The sequence below is a fragment of the Takifugu flavidus genome, chromosome 11, assembly GCF_003711565.1.
Source record: "Takifugu flavidus isolate HTHZ2018 chromosome 11, ASM371156v2, whole genome shotgun sequence".
Lineage (NCBI taxonomy): Eukaryota > Metazoa > Chordata > Actinopteri > Tetraodontiformes > Tetraodontidae > Takifugu > Takifugu flavidus.
In genome coordinates, this window is record NC_079530.1 from 14,206,972 (window position 1) to 14,232,036 (window position 25,065).

General features: G+C 39.8%; 1 protein-coding gene across 1 annotated transcript in view; it reads right to left on the reverse strand.

The window, feature by feature from the left end:
• Window positions 1-906: 906 nt before the first annotated feature.
• The window catches only part of hpse2 (heparanase 2), a 35,433-nt gene continuing 11,274 nt past the window's right edge, over window positions 907-25,065 (reverse strand). The window contains exons 7-15 of the mRNA XM_057047515.1: window positions 14,543-14,716; window positions 13,585-13,756; window positions 11,838-11,885; window positions 8,292-8,385; window positions 8,032-8,138; window positions 7,760-7,874; window positions 5,227-5,372; window positions 3,316-3,462; window positions 907-2,074 (exon numbers count right to left, since the gene is read on the reverse strand). Of these exons, the coding sequence (XP_056903495.1) occupies window positions 1,912-2,074; window positions 3,316-3,462; window positions 5,227-5,372; window positions 7,760-7,874; window positions 8,032-8,138; window positions 8,292-8,385; window positions 11,838-11,885; window positions 13,585-13,756; window positions 14,543-14,716 (1,166 nt within the window). The 3' untranslated portion in view covers window positions 907-1,911. The remainder of the gene's footprint in view (window positions 2,075-3,315; window positions 3,463-5,226; window positions 5,373-7,759; window positions 7,875-8,031; window positions 8,139-8,291; window positions 8,386-11,837; window positions 11,886-13,584; window positions 13,757-14,542; window positions 14,717-25,065) is intronic.

The window sequence follows — 25,065 nt, forward strand, 5'->3', positions numbered from 1 at the left end:
AAAAGCGCTTCCAGGGGCTGATCGGATCCTGCTGCTGAACATCTGGACGGTTTGAGTTTCGCTTATGCAGTTCGCAGTAACTGTTGATATCAGCAGTCGCGGGCTTGAGTGGTTTTGCTTTCGAAACATGAGGCCTCGGCGTTGAGGTGACCGGCGGGCTTCTTCTCACGCTGCACCAGGTGTGTGTTGTGCGTGTGACTCTGGTGTGTTTTGTGTCCCTGTCAACAATGTTGGACTGCTTGAAAAGAACCACATGCAGAAATGGGACTGTCAGACAACAGAGGGTTGTTTCCCATGACTGGACCCTAAAAGATGTAATTAAAGTGTTTTGAATAAGAGTTCTGAAGGTCTGCCCGGGCCTCCACTGGTGTCACGAAGCTTCAGGTCCAGCACATCTGCCTCTCTGTGAAGGTCACCAGTATGAAGGAGTTTTATTGAAAGCTCACCTCTCCTCTGCGTGATCACACTGAGCAGATCCAAGATGTCTTCATGCATCAGTAGATGATGAAGCAGGCCTGGCCCAGGTTTACTCAGTCTGGACGTTTGGAGCATCGCGGCTTCATGTTTCCCATCAGCTGCCTCATGCAATGACAAGACAGCACCTCTCCACTACAAAGACTCGCTCCAGCTGCTTCCACATCTGGAGCCTCAAAGTGCAACAGCATGCGAGCAAGAAGGAGTGAGTAATAGCCGCGGCCATGACTTTAATAGTGCAGGATCTTTGTTTTAAAGATGCTACACTGTGGCAGCTTTTATGGATAGGTTCCGTCTGTATGAGGGTATTTCAGACCATCTTAGGCTCCTGTGAAGATCCGAACTGTCACAACCTGAGGTGGGATATTTGGCCGCACTGCCAAATGTTTACAGGCAATTAACAGTAGAATACCATTAATAATACCACCGACATGGAAGTCATTTACCTCTTTCTTATAAAGAGGCATTTAGCTTAATGTTTGTAGGTTTATTATCAATGTAAACATTTATTAATAAAATATTATACACACTTTACATATTAAAATAAATGCTCTCTGCAAGAATATAAACATCTCTACATTAAACAGGTTCTTTACACTGTGATGTGCTCAGATAGTAAAAGCTGCTCATGTCAACCATCCCCCCCCCCCCATGCTGGGGGTGGTGCTTTTCTTCAGCTGGAGCTGGGGAGAGGGAGCACTAGTAATCTGGTTAGAGGCACTTAACTGGCAACGCTTTAGGTGGAGGAGGAATTTCAGTGTGACGCGACACTCAGCTGATGAATGGACTCATTCACAAAGCTGAGGTTTAAAGGTTCTGGAATGACCCAGTTAAGTCCAGATCCAAGAGAAAAAGGGAACATCTGTGGTCTAACTTGAAGAGGTCGCTGCAAATATGTGACAGTTAGAATGGTTTCATGAGCAAGACTGACAAAACATTGTTCAATGGATTTGTGTCGGTCCGGTTCTACATATTTACACAAACATGCACATAAATGTGCTAAATCCCAGCAGCTTAAGTTGAGCATAAAACACGAGCTCACGCTGAAGATACTGAGAGTCTTTCACGATGAAGCGAAACCGCTGTTTTTAAGTGGCGGAAGACGAGCTGAGACACACCACATGTGGAATAACAGCGCGGTTTCCCCTTTTAGCCACCTAATGAGACAGAAGCCAAGTTTGGGAGGTACTTCACAGACCTAGACATCAGTAGCTTCCTCACTAATATGGATACACACCTGTGAACATGCAACACTTGGCAGACCTGAAACAGTTTCTGTGTGTGGAACATAATACGTCAAATGCCATTTGACCTGGGTACTGTTTGACATTAACCTTCGACTACGCAGGGTTTTTCCACGAATGCGTGAGCGCCGATCAGTTAATGTCGTGGCTGGAGCTGGCAGAGGCTGGAGACTTTGGAGCGTTGAGGGTGCCGTTATCTCCGACAGGCGTACGCGTTAATGTTTTTGATGACGTAAAAGCCGATGGTCATGGGTGGCATCACTATAGTCCGCCCGGCCCTTAACGTCTTCGGCTTCAACTCTGGAAATGTTTCGTTATCCACCATGTGAAGCTTCTCCCCGTTCAGCTGCACGTGCCTGGAAAAGAGAAATACAGACGCGCGTTCAGGCTGTCCGCGTGTACACTTGGGGGAGCTGTTGTTACTCAATTGAAGTGTTTTTGTCAGTTTGTTTTTGTCAGTTATGTCGTCATGCAACACAAGCTCTGAAATGTTATGGGCAAATGTAAGGAAAAAATAAAATATATAGTGTTACAGCCAATATTGTTTAATTTAAAAATTATTTAGTAAGAACAGTTTCATGTAGGTATAATTAAGAATGTTACATTCTGTAAAATTACAGTAATCTACACAAGTACATTCTAAAGGCATGTTGGAGAAGTGGTGGAAATTAAAAGCCGTAGCAACAGTTATTCCTGTAGCTCAGTCTCACTTACATTTGTGCTTGCAGGCATAGTTGTATAAGTGCTGTCACAGTTCTATATTGTTAGATTTGTGTAGGAGCTTAAATCAAATTGTCTGTCATAAAGCCTGAGCTGGTCCTCACGTGGATTTATGACTAATAAAAGCCCCGGACAGATGCGTCAAGGTACTGACTACATATCTTATGAAAAATCATTTAATTTAATAATATATAAATGTTATTCTAGAGAGCTAAATAAGAGTATTTTGATTAAAGATAATGTCTCCATGGTGGTGAGACAGAATTGTGAAGAAGGTCCACCTTTGTCTTTAATTTATTATTATTATATTTATTATTATGAATTTCTGAATGCCTCAAACCTCCCTTATTCAGCTACTGACGATTAACCCCTGAGGTTAAATTAGAGGCAGTTTCCATGTAAGAAAAACAGAGAATAAAACAAAAAAGCTCATTTTGGCCATTAGGCTGTTATCTCAGCTTTATATCTGAGCCAGAAAAACATACCAGGCGTTTGTAGTGAGGAGGAAATTACACTGCTAGATTTACACACTTTAAAAGATGAAAAAAAATCATCTTCTTACATAAATAAATATACTGGGATCACTTGTGATTTTGCTACTAAATTATATTGCTTTGACTACATCAGCATTTTCAGATCTGTGAAAAAACAACAACGGCTTCAAAAGATTTCTGCTCTTTCTTTAATTTAGAGCAGCATAAAGCTTGTACAGCCATTTATCTGGGTGTCTCACCAGTGTGGTCTCCTGTTTGATCCTTCTGAATGAATGACCTTGGACTGTGGACAAGCTTGTGAAATATTTGGATATAAAATAATCAGTCCAGCCATACGGGTGAGAGAGAGACAGTCAGAGAGAGAGAGAGAGAGAGATACTGACTTAGCTCTGAGTCCATCAGCACCGTGGGGTTGGAGCAAATACTGATGAACAATGTTGTTCCGTAGCGTCCCGGCTAACTTGATTTTCTTCCTCGACCGGTGCAGGTTGATGATGTAGATTGTTATGGACCCTCTCACATAGTTGTGACTGGTATCACGGAGGAAAAGACCAACATTAATATTATTTTACCTCAAGTGGGGACAAGTGGGACAAAACCAAATTCCTTTTCACATCTGTTAATAAGGATGATTATATATTACAATGCCAAGTTGAGTAAATTTCTCTGTAATTGAAGCTGACTACAAAGAGAAGATTGTCTTTGATACAGTTCTTTTTTTTATCACATATGTATACTAGAATCAAACCACAACCCTTTGATCTAATCTGGATCAAAAGGCCTGCATAAAATACTAAAAGTAAGATAAGCCTTCCCCACAGTGGGATTCACTCATGGAGCCTTCTTCACGGCTGAAGAACTATAATTTTGGTTTAGTCTGAACCATAAATGGAGACTTGGTCAGTGCTATCTGACACTAAAATCATGATCATAATCAAAATTGCATAAGCCAGTACTGATACCCAGTTTACACTGCAGAATGGTCTTAAGTTGCACAGAAAACTGTCTCTCTTATGAGAGCGGACCTCTGGGGACTGGGATGGTACAGACGACTGACACAGACGAGACAGTTGTGATCAAAACTAATAAGGCCCCAGTATGAAGACACAGACGCACCAGCCTCAGTGGTTAGGGTCAGAGTGGTGTTGAACAGTGAACAACCCTCCCCAGACACCTCCAAAAATTCTCAAAACATTCTTGGAATTTTTACCCAGTGCCATTTATTCAATTGAGACTATTATTAACGACAAAACAATCATAAAATATATGTGTAGCAATAAATCCAATATTTAAATAAATGAGATATAATGACATAATGAGTAGAAAGGAAGTCACTCATCTAAGCTGATTTCCAAACCCTGAAAAGAGCACATTTACAGTCTTGCTGTTTTACGCTGCGCAGTCAAACCACTAAAACTACAATGGCTGCCCACTTAAGCACTGACTGTGTAAAACCACAAAGTGGCAGAAATAAGAGCAAGCTGGAGTGGATTCCAGAGGGAATGCTTTAATGTTCCAGTGTCTGTTCCTATGAGGGGCTGATGGGTATCTTGAGTGGAGCAGTGTGGCATCTCTTTATTCCGAATTTCATACGATTTTCTGAGATGACAGAGTAAGTCCACTCGATGAAATCTATTTCATATATTTGTTTGAGTGTCATCGGGATGTTATGCAACTCCGGCCAGGCCACCGACCGCCTGTCTGTTAGGAGGTGCTCCACCTGTAAACGAGCCCCATCGAGGCAGTAAGTCTAGCCTGCTGCTGACAGCCACTGCCCTGGGTTAAATGATAACCTTGAACAGGCCAAGCTGGTACTCTTTCTCCTCCCAACACAGACCATCTTATTGTCCCTCCCCATGGAATACCCCCTCCAGCCAGTCTGAGATGGGATAAAGGACCAGCACAGCTTTCAGCAGCTCTTTGACAGCATCGAGAAAGAAGCTACGCACCTGATAAGTGATACCCATTAAGTTTTATAGGCTCTGAGCTGTAAATGTGTGGGTGTCTGCAACCTCCTTATTTATGGGAGAGAGACATAGTTCTTCCAAAGGCACGGAGCCTCAGGTGTTTGCAAGAGGACACACTACAGAATACTTTAAAACCTGAGTGGTCTGTTTTCAATCTATGTCTTCAAGGGAATTCCCAAAGTAAAAGTAGACACCAGCGGGAGAATGTGAGGATGTGTTTGCTTTAATCTTTCAGCCTCACATAACATAATAAAAAATCAACATCATAGCACTAGTTTAAATGGAGGTTCTAGGCTAATTAAAAAAGTGTTCATTTGCTGTACATACTTAGAGTAGCTGGTACAGTGAGCGTAGATACGCAGTTTGTCTCTGATGACCCGTCCTGGCTGGGGCTTCCGCTGCAGTCCAGCCACCCGCACAGCTAAAACCTTTGGCCCAACTAGGCGCTTGTAGACCAGAGAGAACCAGTAATCCTGTGATGACAACATCAGAAATGCAGACACACATTTAGCGTCGCTAAATGAATGGTTTTATCGTCACCATGTTCAAGAATGTCAAAGACCGCCTGACCTGTATGAGCTCAGCCAGGAGAGGAGGGATGGGAAATGATGAAGTTATGCAGAAATGACTAAAAAGCATGACCAACCAGTCTCAGGTAAATATTTGAATCTGTGGAGATTTCTTTTACACAAGTGCTGATTTTAGATATCCAGGAAAGGAAATATTGATAAAAAGAGTATCATTACTGTTAGTAACATATAAGTCAAATATATGGTCAAGATATCTGGCAAGCCTAAATTTATCATTACTTTAAAGCCAATGAATTGTGGGCTTATGTAATTTGTGACTGGTGCCCTGTTCAGATTTGAACAATTTGCTGAAATGTAATGTTTTATCATGAATCATTGTTCTCAATTATCATTTCTGAGTTGTCCACTAGGTCTTACTTTATGACTACAGACTCAACACCTCTCCAAGAGCCCAAGAACAACATGTGTTCCTCAGGAAGTTCCCATGCAATCCTGCATATGGCAACATTTAAGGGCTTCTTTTTTTCCATGCAGACTTTAACTTAATTTGCTGCCCAGGCATTGCAGAGCACAGTATGGAGCTGCGTTGTCTTGGCCGCAAGCAGACGGATGGGTGGATGAATGGATGAACAGGTCTGTGATCTAATTTTAATACAACCAAATAGCTATAAATTTCATGTCTTTAATTAGCTCGAATTGGGCTACAGTATGCCGTTGGATTTCGTTCAGGCAAAATCAAACAATCAACAAAGTTTAGTCAGATAAAGTCCCAGAACAAAACAGGACAGGATGGCATGAATATTTGAAAATAGCAACGCTTTGTTTGTGTGTTCCTGCACTGTTTGTCTCCCTGTTGTTGCATGATGCAGCCCCGCCTCGTTATATACAGTGGGGTTAAACTGTATAATTGCAATCTAGCAAGCAGGCAAAAGTAAACCCTGCAAAAGAAAAATCATAATCCAGGAAAACCAGGGGAAATCATAGCACAGTAACAAATGACATTTACTGCTTACCCACAAGAAAACTGAATATATCATAATGTACAGTATACTACCTCTAACAGGATGTAGTATAGGAGTTTCTAATTTAAATAGATTTATGAAAACACCGAACGTGCTCTCATAATGCTCCTCGTGAATTCATAAAAAGACAGTCATCAATGAAATACCAAAATATCCAGGTAAGCCCAGAATAAGCAAAGGCATTACACATTCAATTTGGAGACAAAGGCTGCTGAAATGAAAGAAATAACACCATTGCCCCGATTCACTCTTTAGGGAGACACCAGGCATGCACGTGTGAAAAAAAAACAGGAAAAGAGAGGTTAAGTGTGGACAGGAGAGCAAGTACGAGTCATTATAAGTGAGGGCCTTTGGATTCTACAAATGGAGCAGTTATCTTTTAGAGGTTTGAGGAAAAGTCATAAATTTCAGAAGACAGGACAGTCCTGTAGCCCACGCTCAGGTAGGTGGAGGCAAACTTTACACATCCAGTCATGTTGTAAGCTGTAGGGAATCCCTTCCATAAAGATAAGACAAAACTTACTACAGAATCACTAGCGAATAAAACAAATTTTCATTGTTGCATTTTTTAAATTGTCATTCTAGCCAGTTGTGTCTTAGCAAAGTAAAAAAAAAAGAAGCAATATTTGATACTTGGAAAAATTATGTAAAAAAAATCAGCTTCTTTTTACTGTCCATAATATTCTCCACCTCTCTGTTTCTTGATTTATAATATAAACCATTTTATAAACTTGGCACTTCAGAGCATTTTATCACCTCTATATTTACTAAATATTCTGGCAGAGAAATGACATCACTTCAACACTAATTCTTACAAAATATAAACATTTCACTTCAGAATTAAGTCACACGAATGAATTTTAAAAACTCTTTTTCGGATGATTCATGCTGCGAACTACGCTTCACTTCAACTTGCTCCGATCCCTGCACGATCATTAAAACTGGGGAATGGACATTTCATATTTTTCTAACTTGTCTGTATAACTACGTCTCAGGTTGCAGATCTTTCACCAGCCGACCGTCCTGCACTGAGAACCGTGCAGTTATGACGGGGGTTGAGGGGACCAGTGACACTCTTCTGAGATACTGACAAAAGTCTAAGGTTACGTGCTATTTCACCCCGTTCCATCCACTCATCACCACTAAATGCCTTTCATCTCACCTAATAACTCCCACGGGAAAGGGCAAGAGGTGCCACTGAAGCTCTGGTTCTGGTACAGAAAATGTCCTGGATATAACAGGAATACACAGATCCATTCCTTAACCTGAGACCTACACACACATATTCTAATCCTGAAGGTGACTTACAGGTAAAGGGTTAAAGTACTGGTCAACCAGACGCGTGTATCCATAGTCAAAGAATGAGTGACGCAAGACAACGTCAATCCCTTGCATAGCTGCCATGCCCAGAGAGTTCACCCACCTGGAAAACAGAAAATATACACAAAATAGACAATATGTTACAAATATACCAGTAGATTGCTATTACAGTAGTATGAATCCTTTCTGGCAGGCTACAGATGCACGATATTTTACATCATTTTATTAAAGTGTAGATCAAAATGTGTCACGGTGCTTACAGAAATCCAGCAGCAAATGTGTCTGAGAGATTGCTCATCCCCCCCGTCCAGGCTGGCCCCAATCCGCCCAGCCACACCTTTTTACCGGGAGTGTGTTTGTTCACAACCTGCAGTCAGATATAATAATAAATCTACTTCAGCAAGCTCCTCAAGGCACTCAGCTTTGAAAAGGTGCGTTGATTTTTCCAATTCTTTAAAGTGAATCTATTTCATTTACATTTACAACACGATTTAAGTGTAACGCAGATGTAATCGGGCACCTTTGTGACTTTGGTGAGCTGCTCTGTCAGTGTGTCCAAGAGACGAGTTTTCAGGAAGTCCTCTACTTTTTTGATTCGCCCATCCATGTAGTAACTGAAATAAAACACAAGAAAACAAACACTCTGTGAGGGGATCGCGCGCTACTTTCTCTACAGGCTTTACACCTGACTGAGTTTCACTACATGGATGAAATTTTGAACAGGATCACCTATGCATCCATCTATTCTCGCATCCATACAGTAACTACGTAAGACATCATAGTAAAAGACATTAAACCGTGAGATGACTTTTAACTGCTAAAATATAGAAATAGAAAAATGACCCTCAAGACAAAAATTCAAACAATATAAAAAGTGAATTTGCATTGGAATAAAAGCAGCCCATTCCCTCTTTGTTTAATTCAAGAATACAAGTTACACAACCAGACATCTGTTGACATGTTGATTCTGTGCATGCTTGTGATTGCCAATATTTAGAGATGATGTTAAGAGAGACTGATTGAATAAAGGACAGTTTAAGGGTTCAAGTTGAAGCCAAAATCATGAGGAACATCAGCTTGGGCAACCAGGAAACCTCTCCAAGGTGACCTGAAATAGGTACTGAACGAAAACAAGGAGGAACACAAACTTATTTCCACAACAAAACCAACAACAAGGCTGTTATTAAAATACATATTTATCATATCGTCTCATTTATGAAATTTCAGGCTATGTTATTGCTAATTCATAACAATCCTTCATTGATAGGCATCTAGTGATGCTGGCTGTGTCATGATTAGGTAACCCGTGTGCAATTTTGTGAAGCCGACTCTCTCAAAATTCCATTTACAGCACAGCCAAGTAAAATTATTTAGAAAAAAGTAAAATAACTATGTGAAGCCATTGCATTTATACCACATCTCTAACCTCCAAAGCCACATTCCATGACCAGATAAAGTAAAAGTCTAGCCGCAAGGATAAATATCCATCATCTAAAGAAACTGGCCTATTCACATGATCTTTGAAATACACAGTTTTACTGCATACCTAATTTCTTTTCCCTTAGAAAGACACCAGAAAAATAATATATTAAGCAACTAATTCCTCTGCTGGAGTTTAGTTTGAGAACGTGATATTCCCAGTGCACTTTTTTATTATTTTATCGTTGAAGGACAACACCAGCTGCATTTTAACATCTTTGTGGGACTATAACATCAGCATTTCGTTATCTTCTTCATCTGGCCTCAAATTCTTTATTATATAAGGATTAAGTCATAGTTTGACACAAATTATTTGCCTATCCTGTCATCTTTGCTGAGCATTATAGCAGTTCCTTGGGCAGGATCCAAGGGGAAAGAAATTCCAGCTCATATATGGACACAGAGAAAAGAACAGGCCATGTTATTATAGTTAAAATCTGTTTTGCTCATCAGTACAATGCCGTCTATTAAATGATGAGCTAATAAAAGGACTCTGTCAATAGCGCGTACGGTAAAGTACAGGCAACCTCCGGCACTGCCACAAAAAGTTGCAGTCCACCTTTCACATCACTAAATAAAGCGAAATAAAGCCCATCCAACGCTGTCTGACTCCCAACTCATCAAACAATGACCTGTTTGTCAGATGATGTTTATCCAAAACCAAGGCATCAAACAATGTTCAACAATCCTCAAAGTGCCGATCATCCCCGCCACACCCTCCTGAACTGTTAAAACTGAGGCAAAGCAGGTACCTTTCTTATCACTCGATGTCTGAACAAAGCTCTATTATTTGAGGAGTTGGGAAGAGAGTGGGCACAAGGGGAACACGCAAACCTTCTCTGGCTGGGCCAAATCAAGTCCCCCTTTGCCTCACCTGCACACAAGCAGAAATTCCATAAAGAAATTAGAATCAAAAGTGACAGTATTTAGAAAACTTCTCAAGGAGAAGAGAGAAACAAATCCTGTTGTCACTTACTGTATCTGCTTTGACATGGATCTCTAAGGCCCAGTTCAGAACTGGTACGAACATGCGGTCTGAATAATCAGATCATAAGTGTACAGCTCTGACTGCATTCAGCATGTATCTGTGATGTGATCACTCAAACCATGTTCAAAGGTCATTGGGGCCACATATGGCACAACTGGGTAAAAACGGCACGAGGACTTTTAAGACAGAAACTCTAGACGTGCTTATTTGCACACAGAGCAGGGAAGTGTGAACCAAACACAAACGCACAGTCGGGACACATGTGGAGAAGTATTGTAAAGCCAGGTGTGAACTGACCGACTCAGACATAGTCGTTTATGACGGGATCACTTTGGACACATGTTTATAGTGGCTGTGAACAGCCCTGATGTGCTAGCTCAAAATAAGACACACACCTCAGACACAACAGTTACATTTCTAATTAAAAAGGTGTCACAGTTGAGTTGTGCACCAGTGGATATAGAACTGAATGAAACCTCATCAAGCTCATGTGAAAAGATACTTGATGCGAATGAAAAACTAAGGAAAGGAGATAAATTTAAAGGTAATGAATCAATCCGTTCTGTCCTGATGATTTTGTTCTCTACTCCACTGGAATCATTTTTGAAGCATGATAACTGTAAAGCTTTACAAAAACAGATAAGCAGTAACCAAGCCACAAACGTGAGTATTTACATGCAGAAAAAGTCATGACGCAATGAAATGAAGACATCAATGTTCTCTAAACTGGAAGAAAACAAACAATTTACTCTATAGACAACATGTTTCATGAACGCTCACAAGCTCCACCAGAAAAGCCACATGACATGAACCACAAACCAAATCTCTAACAAATATGATTCCCTTTGTTTATGATGTATGCTTCCTTCCCAACATAGAACATTTGATTGAAAACTTTAGCTGGCCACAAAGAAATAAAACCTAGACATGTTAATTAGTGTCCTCCATTTCCATTAGTTTGATGTGCTTGAAGGAGGTCAGAGTCTGTCACGCAGCATAGTTGGAGTGGAATCTGGATCTCTAGTGTAAAAAGGGTCTAATTGACAGAGGGAATGAGCCAGAGCAGATGGTTTGACTTTAACAGTGTGGGTGGTGTTTTTCTGAACCTTACTGACAGGCCCTGCCTTCTTCTGTTTCTTCTAATATTTCCTAATTAGACCTGACCTTCAACTTCACGATGATTCGCTCAAGTCAACAAGATCTGTCTGAACTCAGCGAAGGTGCATCTTTGTGTACAGATTTGGCAAAAGTGTAAAGACGTGTAGGTAAAACATGGGGGGGGGGGATCAAACACAACATGCCTGAATGCATTCCTACGGGATTCAGTAGGCAATAGACAAAAAACAGGTGTTGCTAATTTAACCCACACTCAAACAAGGTTCCTTCCCCCCCTGTTCCATTTTCAAGATAAACAGATTTTCCACTTTGTGCGTCGGTAACTGTGTTAATCATAGTTATTACTGGCTGTTTCACATGCACAACATTGAAGAATGATTTCACAACAGAAAACGTCCTTCTGTCTGTTGATAAACAGCAATTTTAGCAGGTAGTGTATTGCTGATTAAAATGAGAAAATAGAAAAAAGGTTAAAATACCTACTGTTGCCACGTAACTGCATCTACAACAGTGCCCACAGTCTTCATGAACCTGAAAGCCAGAAAAAGATGGTCAAAGTCAGTTTACATTATCTTCACAGCTGCAGTCATGACTGTTGTCAGTCGACCATTGTCCAATATATTACTATAAAAATGAGAACACAACACTTTAGACACAAAGATGTTGAAACAGACCAGGTAAAAAATGAAAGTGTCTTCAAGGAAGCTGGTATAAAAAGATGAAAACAGCTTCAAGGACCTGTTAACCGCTGAAATATCAGCGTTTCCTTTCAGATCTAAATCACTCCATATTTGGGAGAAGCAGTGTGACAAAAAGCCCGTCTCTAAACTTTCTCTGCTCTCGCTTGTTTAGTCTGTTCGGCACCGATATTTGGACTGTTAAGCAGCTCAGTGTCTCGCTCGTCTTATTGCTGCAGAGCAGCAGAGCAGCAGAGCAGCGTGGCTGTCAAACACGAGGGCCACCTCCTCATAATATTGTCAAACACACAAGGATCACCCCATCATTTAATGTGTCAAATGTGACCTGCAGATACTCCAGGTGCTCTCCTCTGCATCTCTTTATCTGCCCCTCGGGGCTGTTGTGGTCACGTTGTTTTCCCCAGTTCAATCTGCTGTGACCAATTATTGGGCAGAAAATAGTGTTTGTTGTTAAAAAAAAAAGCTAATCCTGATCTTAAAAAATAAACTAACAACTAAACCTTGATTTAACAGAAAATGCTAATCCTTCTTTTGAAAATTCATCCTCTCCCTCCCCCATTTCCTCCAGTCCACTGCTCATTAAGCAGAATTAAAAGCACACGTACACAGTTACGCACATAGCTTATACGGAAAGATGATCAATAAATGATTGTTCTTTGTAATATGTCTTTAATCGAAAATTAATTCTAATGTTTGGGGGTTTTTTTAAGAGAAAAGTACGATTTTCTTCTGGTGAAATTTGAGCTTTAAATCATCCCTCATTTCCTGATATTTAAAAACATCCTGTCCTAAAGCACCAAGCCAGCTGGCACATGTACCCTGTTGTGTCCTTGTTACATGAATTTTTCCATTCACTCTGTGTTCAATTGGCTCTGCGTTCATCAACTATTAGAAGATGACTTCAAAGGTTGACACTTTCATCTTCAGTCACTGTGGCAAAATATATTTATCAAATGGTCAGAAGTCTTTTTTGCCATTATTGAAAACACTTGGTTATCAGCAGCTTTTCTGATACCAATTTTATAATAATTGGGTACAAACATTGTAATATTATTGGCAATTAAAGACTGAAAGATAAACCTGGCCAGTATTGAGTACCGTACTTTATTGGGGAGAGCCTAAATATCTAGAAGTGGCAGCCATCCCAAAAGTTCCTATGCAACTTTATATGCCATCTGAGCCAGACCAAACCAGCGAAGGCTGTCAGCAGGTGGGACATTGTGCTGCCACCTTATCAATCAGATGACATTTTATTTAGGTTAGCATGGCATAAGTGGAGCTGAGGCCTTAAAATCTGCAATGCTGAAACCCATAAACACACCAGTGAAAAATGTGTAAGCATGCATTAAACACTAGTTAAACTATCAGGCCAGTCCAGCATATTTTCCATTAACAACCTCTCTCTCTCTCTCTCTCTCTCTCACACACACACACACACACACACACACACACATGCTGCCCATCCACCACCTTCCTTAAGCAGGACAGCTGGACAAGAACCCTTCCCAATCACTTGTGACTGGCTCACTCACTCATCAAGCAGCAGGAGGGCATTCTTCCTCGGTCGTCCTGTGTTGGGACCGTAGAGTTGAGCTCGGCTGTAGTAGCGCACAGACTGCAGCAGAGTTCGTAGTTTGGTGTAGTCCTGGGCTAACTGGGTGCTGTTGCCTGTATGGCCCACCATGCTACGATAGGCATTGGGTTCTGGTAGGAGAAAAGGAAATTCATCGAGCCAGTAAGTTTACACAAGTTACAGGGAGTTATAACAGCTGAAAGTACTGTAGTGTAAATTATGTGGGCGCCTGCAGGATGTGTTGTAATCAGGCTTTCAGCCAATCTGATTGGCTATATTGGATTAGCCGATGTTTGGTATTTTGTGCATTTGATATGATTGGCCGCAATGTCTTTATTCAATAATCCGATCAACGGGGTCGCTTTCGTTTTGAAGCTTTTTGCAGATGCTGCCTTTGCATAGATTGCATCGTTTTGCTGACCATGTTTGTTTGTCATTTGCTAGCTAATGATTCAAATTTCAAAAACCTTGTCCGTCACATAGTGACTGGATCAAAACATAACAAGACATTTAAAAAAAAGCACATTCAAGCTAATGAGACAAATGATGATTGTTTTTGATTGAAACTAAATGCTTTAAGCAAAGTAGACACAACCCATTGGTTTAAGCCTGCTTTTTAATGTCTTTGTGACATTTATGTTTTGAGGTGTCACTATTTGATAGACAATAAAGTTTGTTGGATCTTGAATATGCCGGATACAAACTAACATGTGTAGTTTGTCAAACATTGGCAAAAAAGGTTAAAGATTTTTTTGTGTTACTCAGTAAACAGTACACAAGTGTATACATTGAAATAGACATATTGATCCCTCATCTGATTGCATAGTTATCGTTTATTGGTTTATATAAACTCACTAATCGGTGTTTGTCTCCAACAATCTTGATCATGTAAAGTCTGGTGGTGATGTTGTACTGACCATTGCCCAACTCCCAGGAGATGTTGTACTTCTTGCCAGCGCTGTACTTAAGTAGGCTGAGGGTGGAGGAGGTGTTCCAGGAGTGGTCTGGGTTTCTGTGTAGAGCGTTGAGCCCCAGGATGAGATGCAGACCAGCACAATCGGCAAAGTTGTACAATTTGTCTAAAGACCTGGCTGGGAGAAACCCACAAAGCAGTTGTAACTTTGATTCTATTTATGCAGGCGGAGTAAAATGACTCTCAACATTGCAGCTTGTTTTTATTTTTCTTTAAACAGCTTGACTAAATCATCATCGTAATCAAACTTGTAGCATAAGTTTGCATCATGTCCTTTAAAAATTTACTGTAATGTTGGTCGTTGTGAGTCAGGTACTGCAACAGCCGTTTGTGAGGATCCAGTGGAGCCAGACTGATTTTCTCATCATGGACTCCTGTGGTGATGTATGCCTCAAAGCAGCGTGCAAAGAAGTATTGTGTTCTTACGGGGCCAAAGGACGATATCCTCCAACAGATGTAGGCATTTTGGTGCGAATGCAAGACGGTGTTTGCTTATATTCTAACGTGCAACCTCGGACTGCTCCTGGATACCTCAGGCTCTTGTTTTGAAACTGAAACTGTTTAGAGTAATTCCATTAAGGTAAATATTACCCTGAACTTTGACCCTTATTTCCTAAGTTCAACAGGAAACAGATGAGGACTGTCTGATGGTCTGGGGCTACCTAAAAAAAATTTGGCCCGAGTTGTGGGTTTGGCACCAGCTGAGCTTGCCAACTGATTATCCAATATGGAAACGTGACAAGAACAGAGCAGAACCAAGGTGCATGTGAGGTTATTAGTTTGGACACATGTTGCGCTGTTACAAGCATGTTAGAGGTGTCAGACACTCTAAGTTTAATTAACACAAGTGTGAGATACAAACGATTTAAGCCAGAATCAAAGTATCCTTAAACAATTGGAAATTTAATAAAGGCATTTATTGTTAGCCAATAGTTGCAGTTAAGGAGACGTTAATATGCATTATGAAGAGAAACACACACTGCAGCTGGTATTAATTCATCTTTTAGGCATTGGAAGGACAAAACCAGAGCATGCTAGCTTAATTAAGATTTTATTAAATAAGATATCCTTCAGGAAAAATTATTTATTTTGAATAAACAGATTTTTCCGCCATCTTATTAGTACCAATAACTACATTATCAAAACTGCTATTAGCATAACTCATTCCCTCTGCGGTTAAAACTGAGCGGGTCTATTTTCAGGAGCAGAGCGGAGACAAAGAGGACAGAGAAAGTAGCGCCAGATGTGGCTGTCAGGATGAGTGATTCCAGGCTTTTCCTCACCTGAGATCTGAGCTGCAGGGTACCAGCCTTGAAGCACGGCTGGTAGCCTGCTGCGTACAATACACATTATGAAGAAATAAATATGTACGTCAGGGGTGGGGAATGTACACATACACACATATGTATATATGCAGAAGCATTTACTACACAAACAAATGATGTGAAAGAGTAAGGCTAAAGAAAATGAAATAAAAAGAAGTTTAAAAGCAATGAGCACCATGACGTAGGAAGAAAAGTAAAGGAACAACAGCCAGGGCGAGTAAAGCAAAAATGAGCAAAAATGATTAAATTCTACAAACATTACGATCGTGAAGAAGAACACTGTTGAGCAGCAACAGTGTAAGGCGACCGACCTCAACGATTACATCCTGAAAGAGGCTGCAGGGCAGATTTATAGACCCATAGACACAAAATGGTCAGATTTGCCATTTGCAGATATGCATTGGAAGAGTTTGCAAGAGCTCCAGCCGAACATTTATAAATATGATACACACATCAGATATTCTGAGTGGGTTCTTAGTTACGTCATTGTTTACAGTTTTCCATTTTCAGACATCTTTGTCCTTGTTTTGACTGTTTTTGGTCTAATCAACTAAGCAATCAATTTAAAATGACTGTTGATGAATGAATGATTATTAATGATTAAATGATATTTGGAGAATTCAGCTTTCTATAAATCAGTGATGTCAACCAACAACGAGCTGCTATATAGACTGATTACAAAAAGAATGACCAAAAAAAGCCTCCCAGACCTGCGTGATAAATGAAGGCAGTGACTTTAGCACTGTGAATCAGGATGAGTGCACTACGCTCACATGTGGTATTAATGTTTGTCCAAGCTGTTAAGGGTGATGATCACATGTGGAATTCTGAAACAAAAATATCTGAGGATTCAATGAATTATGGAAACAAATGGTGAATTTAGAGCAAAAAGAGCATGACAGACTGGACCATACCTCTACCTCCAAAGGCAGCAGTACAAATGATCTATTGTTTCACAGGCGGACAGACAATTAATCAAACTCAACATGAAATAACCTTCTGTTACAACAATCAGGGTAGTAACAAATGGAGCTCATCTCGGTGCCATTAGTCACAGGCTTTTTGAGTCATTTATTTTTCATTTTTGTCAGGTTATGGTTAAATGTACAACAGAAATGTCCTTTTACACCAAAAGGAGCGAACACCTGTGTGAAGGAGGTCAGACTAAGATCACTTAGCTGCAAACTTTACAATCAGAATGCGAGTGTGTTGGTGCACGGCCTGGATATTATCGCACAATGGAGAGGCCAGTGGAGCCGCGAGGCTGCCGGGATCCGTCAGAGCCACTGCTCATTTCTGCAGAACTACGTTATATGGTATGTTCTATATATACATACATACACACAAGACTGCCAATCATTTGCTGGCCCACCTTCTGCCCATATAAAGGAATTGTATGTGATAGCCGACGAACAATTCTAGGCTGTTTCCAAAACATGTCAGCAAGTGACAAATATATTTTAGAATCCATGATATGGGGACAGTAAGGATTAAATGAGCTGTTAAAACAAATCCTTTATATATATATCCTTAGGATTCTGTTTCAAATGTGTCACTGTGTGGATGGTTGAAGCTTTGTTGCAACGAAAATCAGCTGAATTCTGGACCGTGGTTCAAGGCTTTAAAATTTGATGTAAGAAATGCTGATACAATTTATTCCTCTTTTCACATTCATTTTTACTCGAGGAGAACAAATTAGGAATGCAGGAAAAAGGTTTCTTTTTCTGTTGCCTCCATGGTTTCAATTAAGCCAGACCTACTGCCAAACAGCTTACTGCCCCAGCAAATGTCAATGTTGAATGTTAGGCCTCATCAAAGTTAATCTGGGAGACACAGACACACACGCGGGCTTTCTCAGCAGGAAGAGAGAGGATTGTTTTGATAAATTAATTATGAATCTTTCTGTTTTGTTCATGCAAACAACGTATTGGTAAACATCTATGGATTCTCAAGCCTCCCAAACCTCCAGAAATCCACCTCACACTGAATGTGAATGTCTTCAAGACTGAAAACGTCTTTTTTAAGGTCACATTATTCTTTAAACAAATAGAGGATCGGAGATGCTTCGCTGTAAAAACACAAATTAGACAGACAAGGGGAGACGAGTGAAACGCTCTGCACATTAGTTTGAATTCATATCATCATCTTACATCGAGCCAGTTGTGGCCAAAGATCGTAATCCTTTATGAATGAGAATGTGGTAGATATCTAGGCACACAGCACATTTAGTCTGTGCTCCATGATCCTGACATCCCTTTTCTTCTCTTCACCAGCTCCACATTTTCTGTAAGTAACTGTCTGCCTTCTGTTTCTCATTGGACCCGCTCCTCTACTAACCAGCTCTTTGACTACACAGACAGAAACCAAATGGAACAAAGGTTTTCTGAGGAGATCTGAGCAGTAACGTTGTACCGTGGGATCTGCCCCATCACTGCTGCTTCTGTTCTGACCGCGAATCAGTGCTCCGAGAATGTGATGATAAAGGTTTACAAGTGTAGATCATTAAACTAATGAGGATTTTTATTTTCTATCTATTTGGCAATCATGTAATCACTACAACAAAACCAAAACACACTACTGTTAAAGTGCGCCAGTATTTCTATAACTACTACAATTGCTTTCCAGTCAAGTCCCATTTACGTCTCATTACCCTTAAATTCATTTATATGGCAGTTTTTCCTCTTTTAAAATGAATCTAAAAATACAATTTAGTCTGCTGGCTGCCATTTGCGTTTAAAGTGTTAACTTTAACTTGAACGTGCATGTTTGGGCTGCGTAGCGAAAAGGACATGATACCGAGCCTCTGCTGTAAACCTGACACCAACCGCCATGTCTGGATATGTGTTTACTCCACGTGCATTCTTCTTTCATACGGGGAAGCTTAATTCTAACAGGCCACATTTGTATTTTGGAAATATGTAAGGTATGTGGAAGGCACCTGTTTTCAATTGTGTCAGCACAGGGTTCCAGTGCCTGTGTGCAGACTGAAGTGTGAGAGGGATTCTACCAGTCTGTCAATTTGTTACTACATCACGTGTGACCCTCCGTCACGTCTAATAAGAAGCACCAAGAGCTTCAAGTAATACGAGCAGCACTTTGACCAGTAACAAATGGCTAGAATCAATACTGAGCCAAATCATCAATTACAAGTGTTACCTATTACTTATTACCCTGAATCACTGTGTAATATATAAGAGATAACATTTAGCATTAAGACAACAAGGTAGAGATTAGCATATGTGTCATAAAGATGCAATTTAGCAACATGTTTCTTGCTAAAAACTTAAATGAAGCAAGAGAACAAATAACCATTAACCATTCTAATTGAGAGTAAACATTAAATACTGCTCGACATTTTAGAGCAATAATTACTACGACGAAATGCTCTACTAGATGTTAAAACACTGGTTTCATTTTTCCCAGGTGCAAATTTAAGAAAGCTGCAAAGCGAATGCTGGAAATCTGCTGTGTTAATGACAACCTCTGCTCGCTATCTTGACCGACCGATGCTTTAAAAATCTGTATTCACTTACTGTCCCTCAACATCCACACAGCAAAGAAACAGCAGCGATTTAAGGTTGCACTGAGTTAGAAATCTCATGGCGATGACACGAGATGCGAGGAAAGTGTGTAATGAAAAAGCCCATGGTGTATTAATAGCGCTGCGGAGTTCCCAGGAGAGAGATACGCACTCAACGTGTCTCTTCTGTTTGTTTTCATTCTCAAACAACCTACAGCCCAGACACCTCATGACAGATTGCATTATTTAAGCTAACAAGCTCTTTTCTGGACAGAAAGAAACAAAGGGGAGGTGGGGGTTAATTCTGAGAGTGAGAGAGGATTCAAAGACAACACTGCACACCTTATTTCATATTGATACTATATGTCATAAGCACATCATTGCCAGGGTGTTACTTTTAGTGCAAATAAAGAGAGTTGTGTTGGCTCATAGAGCAGCGCCTGAGTCAGTTTAGATGTTTAATATGTGCCTCTGAGGTGCTTCACAAGATCATTTTGGGTGCTCTTTGGTGCTGATGAACTCTGCTACACATGTCTGAGCTACTGTCCTCTATATGTCCAAACCTGGCCACTACAATCAAATTTTGCTATTGGCTGAGATGCAAGCCCATGATGTTTTGGAGGCAGCTTTCATCACGAAGCACCACTTTTTGCCCTCCTATGAAGAGTAGATGAGCACCTGTCAATCTTCACAGCACCGGCGGCTGCCTGCTGCAGCTAACCACTCGTGGTTAGCTCATGAGCTATTGCAGAGTTTCTAGGGGTTTATTAACTTTTTTTTTTTTTTAAATGGCAGCCTAAAGGCATATAAGCCAAAACCTAGAGTTGCTACACTGTAAGGACAAATTTGAGGCAGCCCTAAAGTCCTTATTTTTATATTTCTGTCTTTGGCATTTGCGAAATCAGGCTTAAAATGCTGACTGCAACGCCAGACTTCCATTGTTTTAATTTGTGTGTGATCCAGGTGTGATGACTCCACCTGACATGTTCACCAGCAGAGATTAGCAAAACTGTGAGCTTCAAAGAGGGAAAATGCAAAGAATCTATGAGTCTTATCTCCTCACACACCTGTGCTGATTAGCTCTGATTGCTCAGTAATTGCACAGAAACACTGCAGGCAAAAAAAACCAAACAACAAGAAGCAGAGCAGCCCTGAGCTTTACTGACTCTTCAGCTTTAAAGAATTGCAGAAATGTCTGCGACTTTTCCCATGAACCACCAGTTCAGGCTGGAAACACAGAGAAATGAGTAGAGGCCTGCTCCTCACAGCACAGAATCCATCATTCTAAATCATCCTTCTAAATCATAAGACTGGCGAACCAGGGACAAACAAAACATTGGTTTAGGGGGCATTAAGGACATCTGCTACATTCCCAGCTCACGGAGGCTATCTTTGATCCAGGCTGTGTGATGGATGAGGACCAGATCAGGGCAGCAAAGCAAAGCAAACACACAACGTCCCACACTTCATTTTAGAATAATCACTTTAGAATAATCTCTATAAAACTAGAGATTAAACACTATAAAACTATATCAGCACACTTTACGTATGTTCCGGTGATTGAACAGCCTGATAGTTACAGAATTGCCAATTTTACACCAGCGCGACAGGCTTCTATAACTACACAATAATAGAAATTCATATTTTACTTTTATTCACATCATTCAAATTATAGTGTATAATTTTGTCAGCACTTATAACTAAGAAAGAACTTTTTTCTTGTTGAAAATATTTCTAAATTAATCACTTGCAGGTAATTATTATTATTATTTATTATTATTAAAGCCAACTCGATGGCAATGTTTGGATATATTTAAGTGTCATAATTACTAACTTTATCATTATTGTTCCCAACATGCCATATCACAATTAAAAGAAACATACTTTTTAAAAAGCATCAATTATTAAAAGGCTATTTTTACAGCATTACTTAGTACTATTAATAGCAAACTACTACTTCTACAACGTTTTTGGTTACATAAAATAATAACAGCAACAATAATAAAACTGACGATACCCCTGATTTCCTCCAGTGCCAGTGGAGAGATGAAGCCAAACATCTGCTCCTGGTTAGATGTGCTAAGCGCTGCCATTCAGAGCAGAGGTTCAAATTCTCTGGATGTGGTTAAATTAGCCTCTCTATGCTAAGGCCAGTACCACCAGTGCTGGATGTCTGATGAAAATAACACTAAAAACTGGAAACTGTCACGCTTGAACCGATATGCAAATCTGATAACTGATCCACAAAATGTCTTCAATAGCAGTACTGCCCTGGAAAGCAGTTTATTTTGATTTAAAGAGTGTCTGGAGGAAGGCTCAGAGGGCACCCACATACAACAGACCATATTTATTCCATGCAGAATTCCTTCTCCCAAACAGCTGTTTATAGCGCTCAGATTTCAAATTAACTATATTTTACGATGAAAGTGATGAAATCTCATAAAATGGTCTGCATATTTTCTCTGTCTTGTTGCAACCACAGATGATCTGATACCAAATAAAATGTGTAAATAATTCCCCCAGGGTACCAAATATAATTTCATCCATTTAGTCAAAAGAGTAGGAAAAAAAAAAGATTTGGCAAATAAAAATGAAAATATTTGGTCACACATCTAACTGAGCTTCCATTTTGCCTCCTAATGAGGCAACAAACAATGATTCTAGAAATTTACCACTTAAATAATTAAGTCTAAAGGGCTTTTCCATGTGTGTCTGAGTTAGTTTAAGGGTTTTATAAAGGTCCCTTTTCCCAGTTATGTGGATGAGACAATTTCCAAATCCTCTCTCACCAAAAACACACTCTTGTTTCACTCTACAGCGAGTGTGACAAGTGTAAACACAAAGACACACTGTCATTTATTACATCTGTTTAGCATATCTTCCCCAACACATGTTAATTTTTTCAAGGCAGTTCAACAAAGATGTTCAAATATTTCTTTGTGAGGTTTTTAATCCTGAGAAGAATGGCCAAAACAGCCAAGGGAACAACTCATCCCTTAGGGTTTTAAAGTGGAATATGTGTTTGGTTGTTTCAGTGTACACTATAACTACCGTGGATAATCAAAATAATGAAATGTAAGAGAAATCGGCGCTTACGCAACCCATGACAGTTTATTCCTAAGGTCAGGGTTGATTGATTCATATTAGACCTTCAAGTTTCCCTCAGGTTCACACTGGCGGAAGTAGCACTAATAATAATAACTAATAATAATGAGTTAATCAGCTAACTGTTGTCACTTGCATTTAAATGACTGCACATATTTTTGGGGGTTCGTTGTTTCATCACTGTTTTGTTTGGCTTTTAAAATAACACCATTCACACTACCTACTTGCTGCATTATCTGCAAAAGTTAGTCTGTTGCAGCATTTGAAGGCTCGTGTCCATGTAAAAGACACAGAAACACAATATTTATTATTTCAAATGACACTTGCAGTCCAGGAGAGTCTACTGACTGTAAGAGGCTCTCTATTTTGCTATTATTTACTTCCATTTATTTTAACAAGCAACAGATGGATGCTTTCAAGGCTCTTTAGACACCATCTTACAAAGAATAATTAGGAAGTCGCTTATTCACATATCCCTCTGGGGCACATACATGTTCCTGTTTCATCTGAGGGCTAAAGGTCAGTCACAGCCAAGAGTAATGCCCCTGGTGCAGCTAAAGTCTCATTCTCAACCCTTGTTCTCACAGGGAGGGACATGTTTTCTCAATTCTGCTCTTTTATTTTTATTTAAAGTAGAAAGCAATTTGACGGTTGTTCAAAAATTATAATCAAAATAATATTAATGCAGTGGAAAATAGAAAAGACAGCATAAATCATATGTGTCTGTTAAGAAATCTGTTCTTTTTGAGTGTCTCAAGTAATTCAAGATGTTTTCTTACGGGAAGTTTTTTGTGGTCGGAGGCTTTTCGGGATTCGAATAAGTGTGAAGCTACTAAACTCTGTGCCCTTACACAGCTGCTTCACAACGTTAAAACATCTACAGTACATATATATACACACAGTATTATATATTAAAGACTGGATGAGAGGAAATATAGATAAATATAATATAAAGATAAATAAACAGCGAATACTAAACAGCATTTCAGTGCAATGACACTAAAATGTGATTATCACCGTTTATTGTGTTTTTGTATTTAGTTGAATAAATTTTATTCGAATAGAAATGTTTTTAAGATTTTTAGCTCTCTGAGTTGATGAATCAATGGTGCAAAACTCAAAGTTTATTGCCCTTTAGTTTTGGCACGCTTGGTTTGATTTATGGTGGTAAAACCCATCTGACGTGGTCAGAGGATGTCTACTACATTTCTACCATCAAAGTGAGCAACATCCAGCTCGTGACAGTTCTCGGTCCAACCTTTAACCCATCTCAGACTCATTAAGTTTACTCCATTTAATCTAAAAACGACCCCATGCAGACCGTACTGAATACATTTAACCTGTTTATTCCAAGTGTTTACTGTGTCTCCCTGTCTCTCCCTCTCAACAAGCCCAGGCAAGGCAGACAACTACCCAACTGAGTTTTCCTCACAACTATTGCATCCTGGGAAATGCTGGGTCCTTCTAGAGTAAGGGTGGGCGAGTACCGATACCAGGTATCCTATCGGACCTTATTTTAAGTATCGGTTCTTGTAAAAGCTATCAGTACCAACCACCAAAGACAAAACCCTTATGCTGAGTAGTGCTGTGAGCCAGAAGATGGAGGTGTCACACCACACCACACAACTGGACCAACATGTTGTTGACAATGCTGCTAGGTAATGTTTCAAGTTTCAAAAAATATACTGTCCGCCACAGAGTGACAGGTTGAAAACAAACACCACAGAGTTGTAAATAAACCAACCCACATTTAATCTAATCTAATATGAGATTGTTATTGCTTTGAACAAGCAAAGCCAAAGACATCTCTCATTGGTTTAAATGTGTTGGGTTTTTTTTTTATGTATTTCCAGCTTTTATGTTTTGAGCTCTGTCTCCATGTGATGAACAAGTTTGTTGAATATACATTAAAGTAATTTAAAGTAATTAGATTTATATCCACAGTCTTGAATGCCCTCTAGAGGTCATTGATGGTTAACCATTTCATCTCAGTCAGTTTTGGGGTAAAAATTGGCCAAACACTGATAAAAAATGTTGTTTTGATACTCAACAGTACACAAGTGTAAACAGTAAATAAACAAGTTATTTAAATAGACACATTTCTCCATCACGCAATCAGTTTATTTAGACTCACTAATTGGTGATCATCCCAAAAGGCCTGATCATTTAAACCATAGTTTATTTAATATTAGTAAGTCAGTAAAAGTCCCTCACTCTCCGTCCCTCTCTTTCTCTACACACACACACACACACACACACACACACCACACACACACACACACACACACACACACACACACACACATCAAATGTACTAGGTAATGGTATCGGTACTCTGAATCACTGCTTACTAAAAAAAACAGTTTTGCAGTTCTTCTCTTGAAAGGTGTAAGTAACAGGAAGTGAGTAGGTGAACTTATTCACACCTTCTTTGTCTTAGCTGAACTATTTTCCACCTCGGTCTTGTTTTCTCCATTTAAAAGGCCTCTGGACTGGGCTGTGATTCTCAAGCTCAGC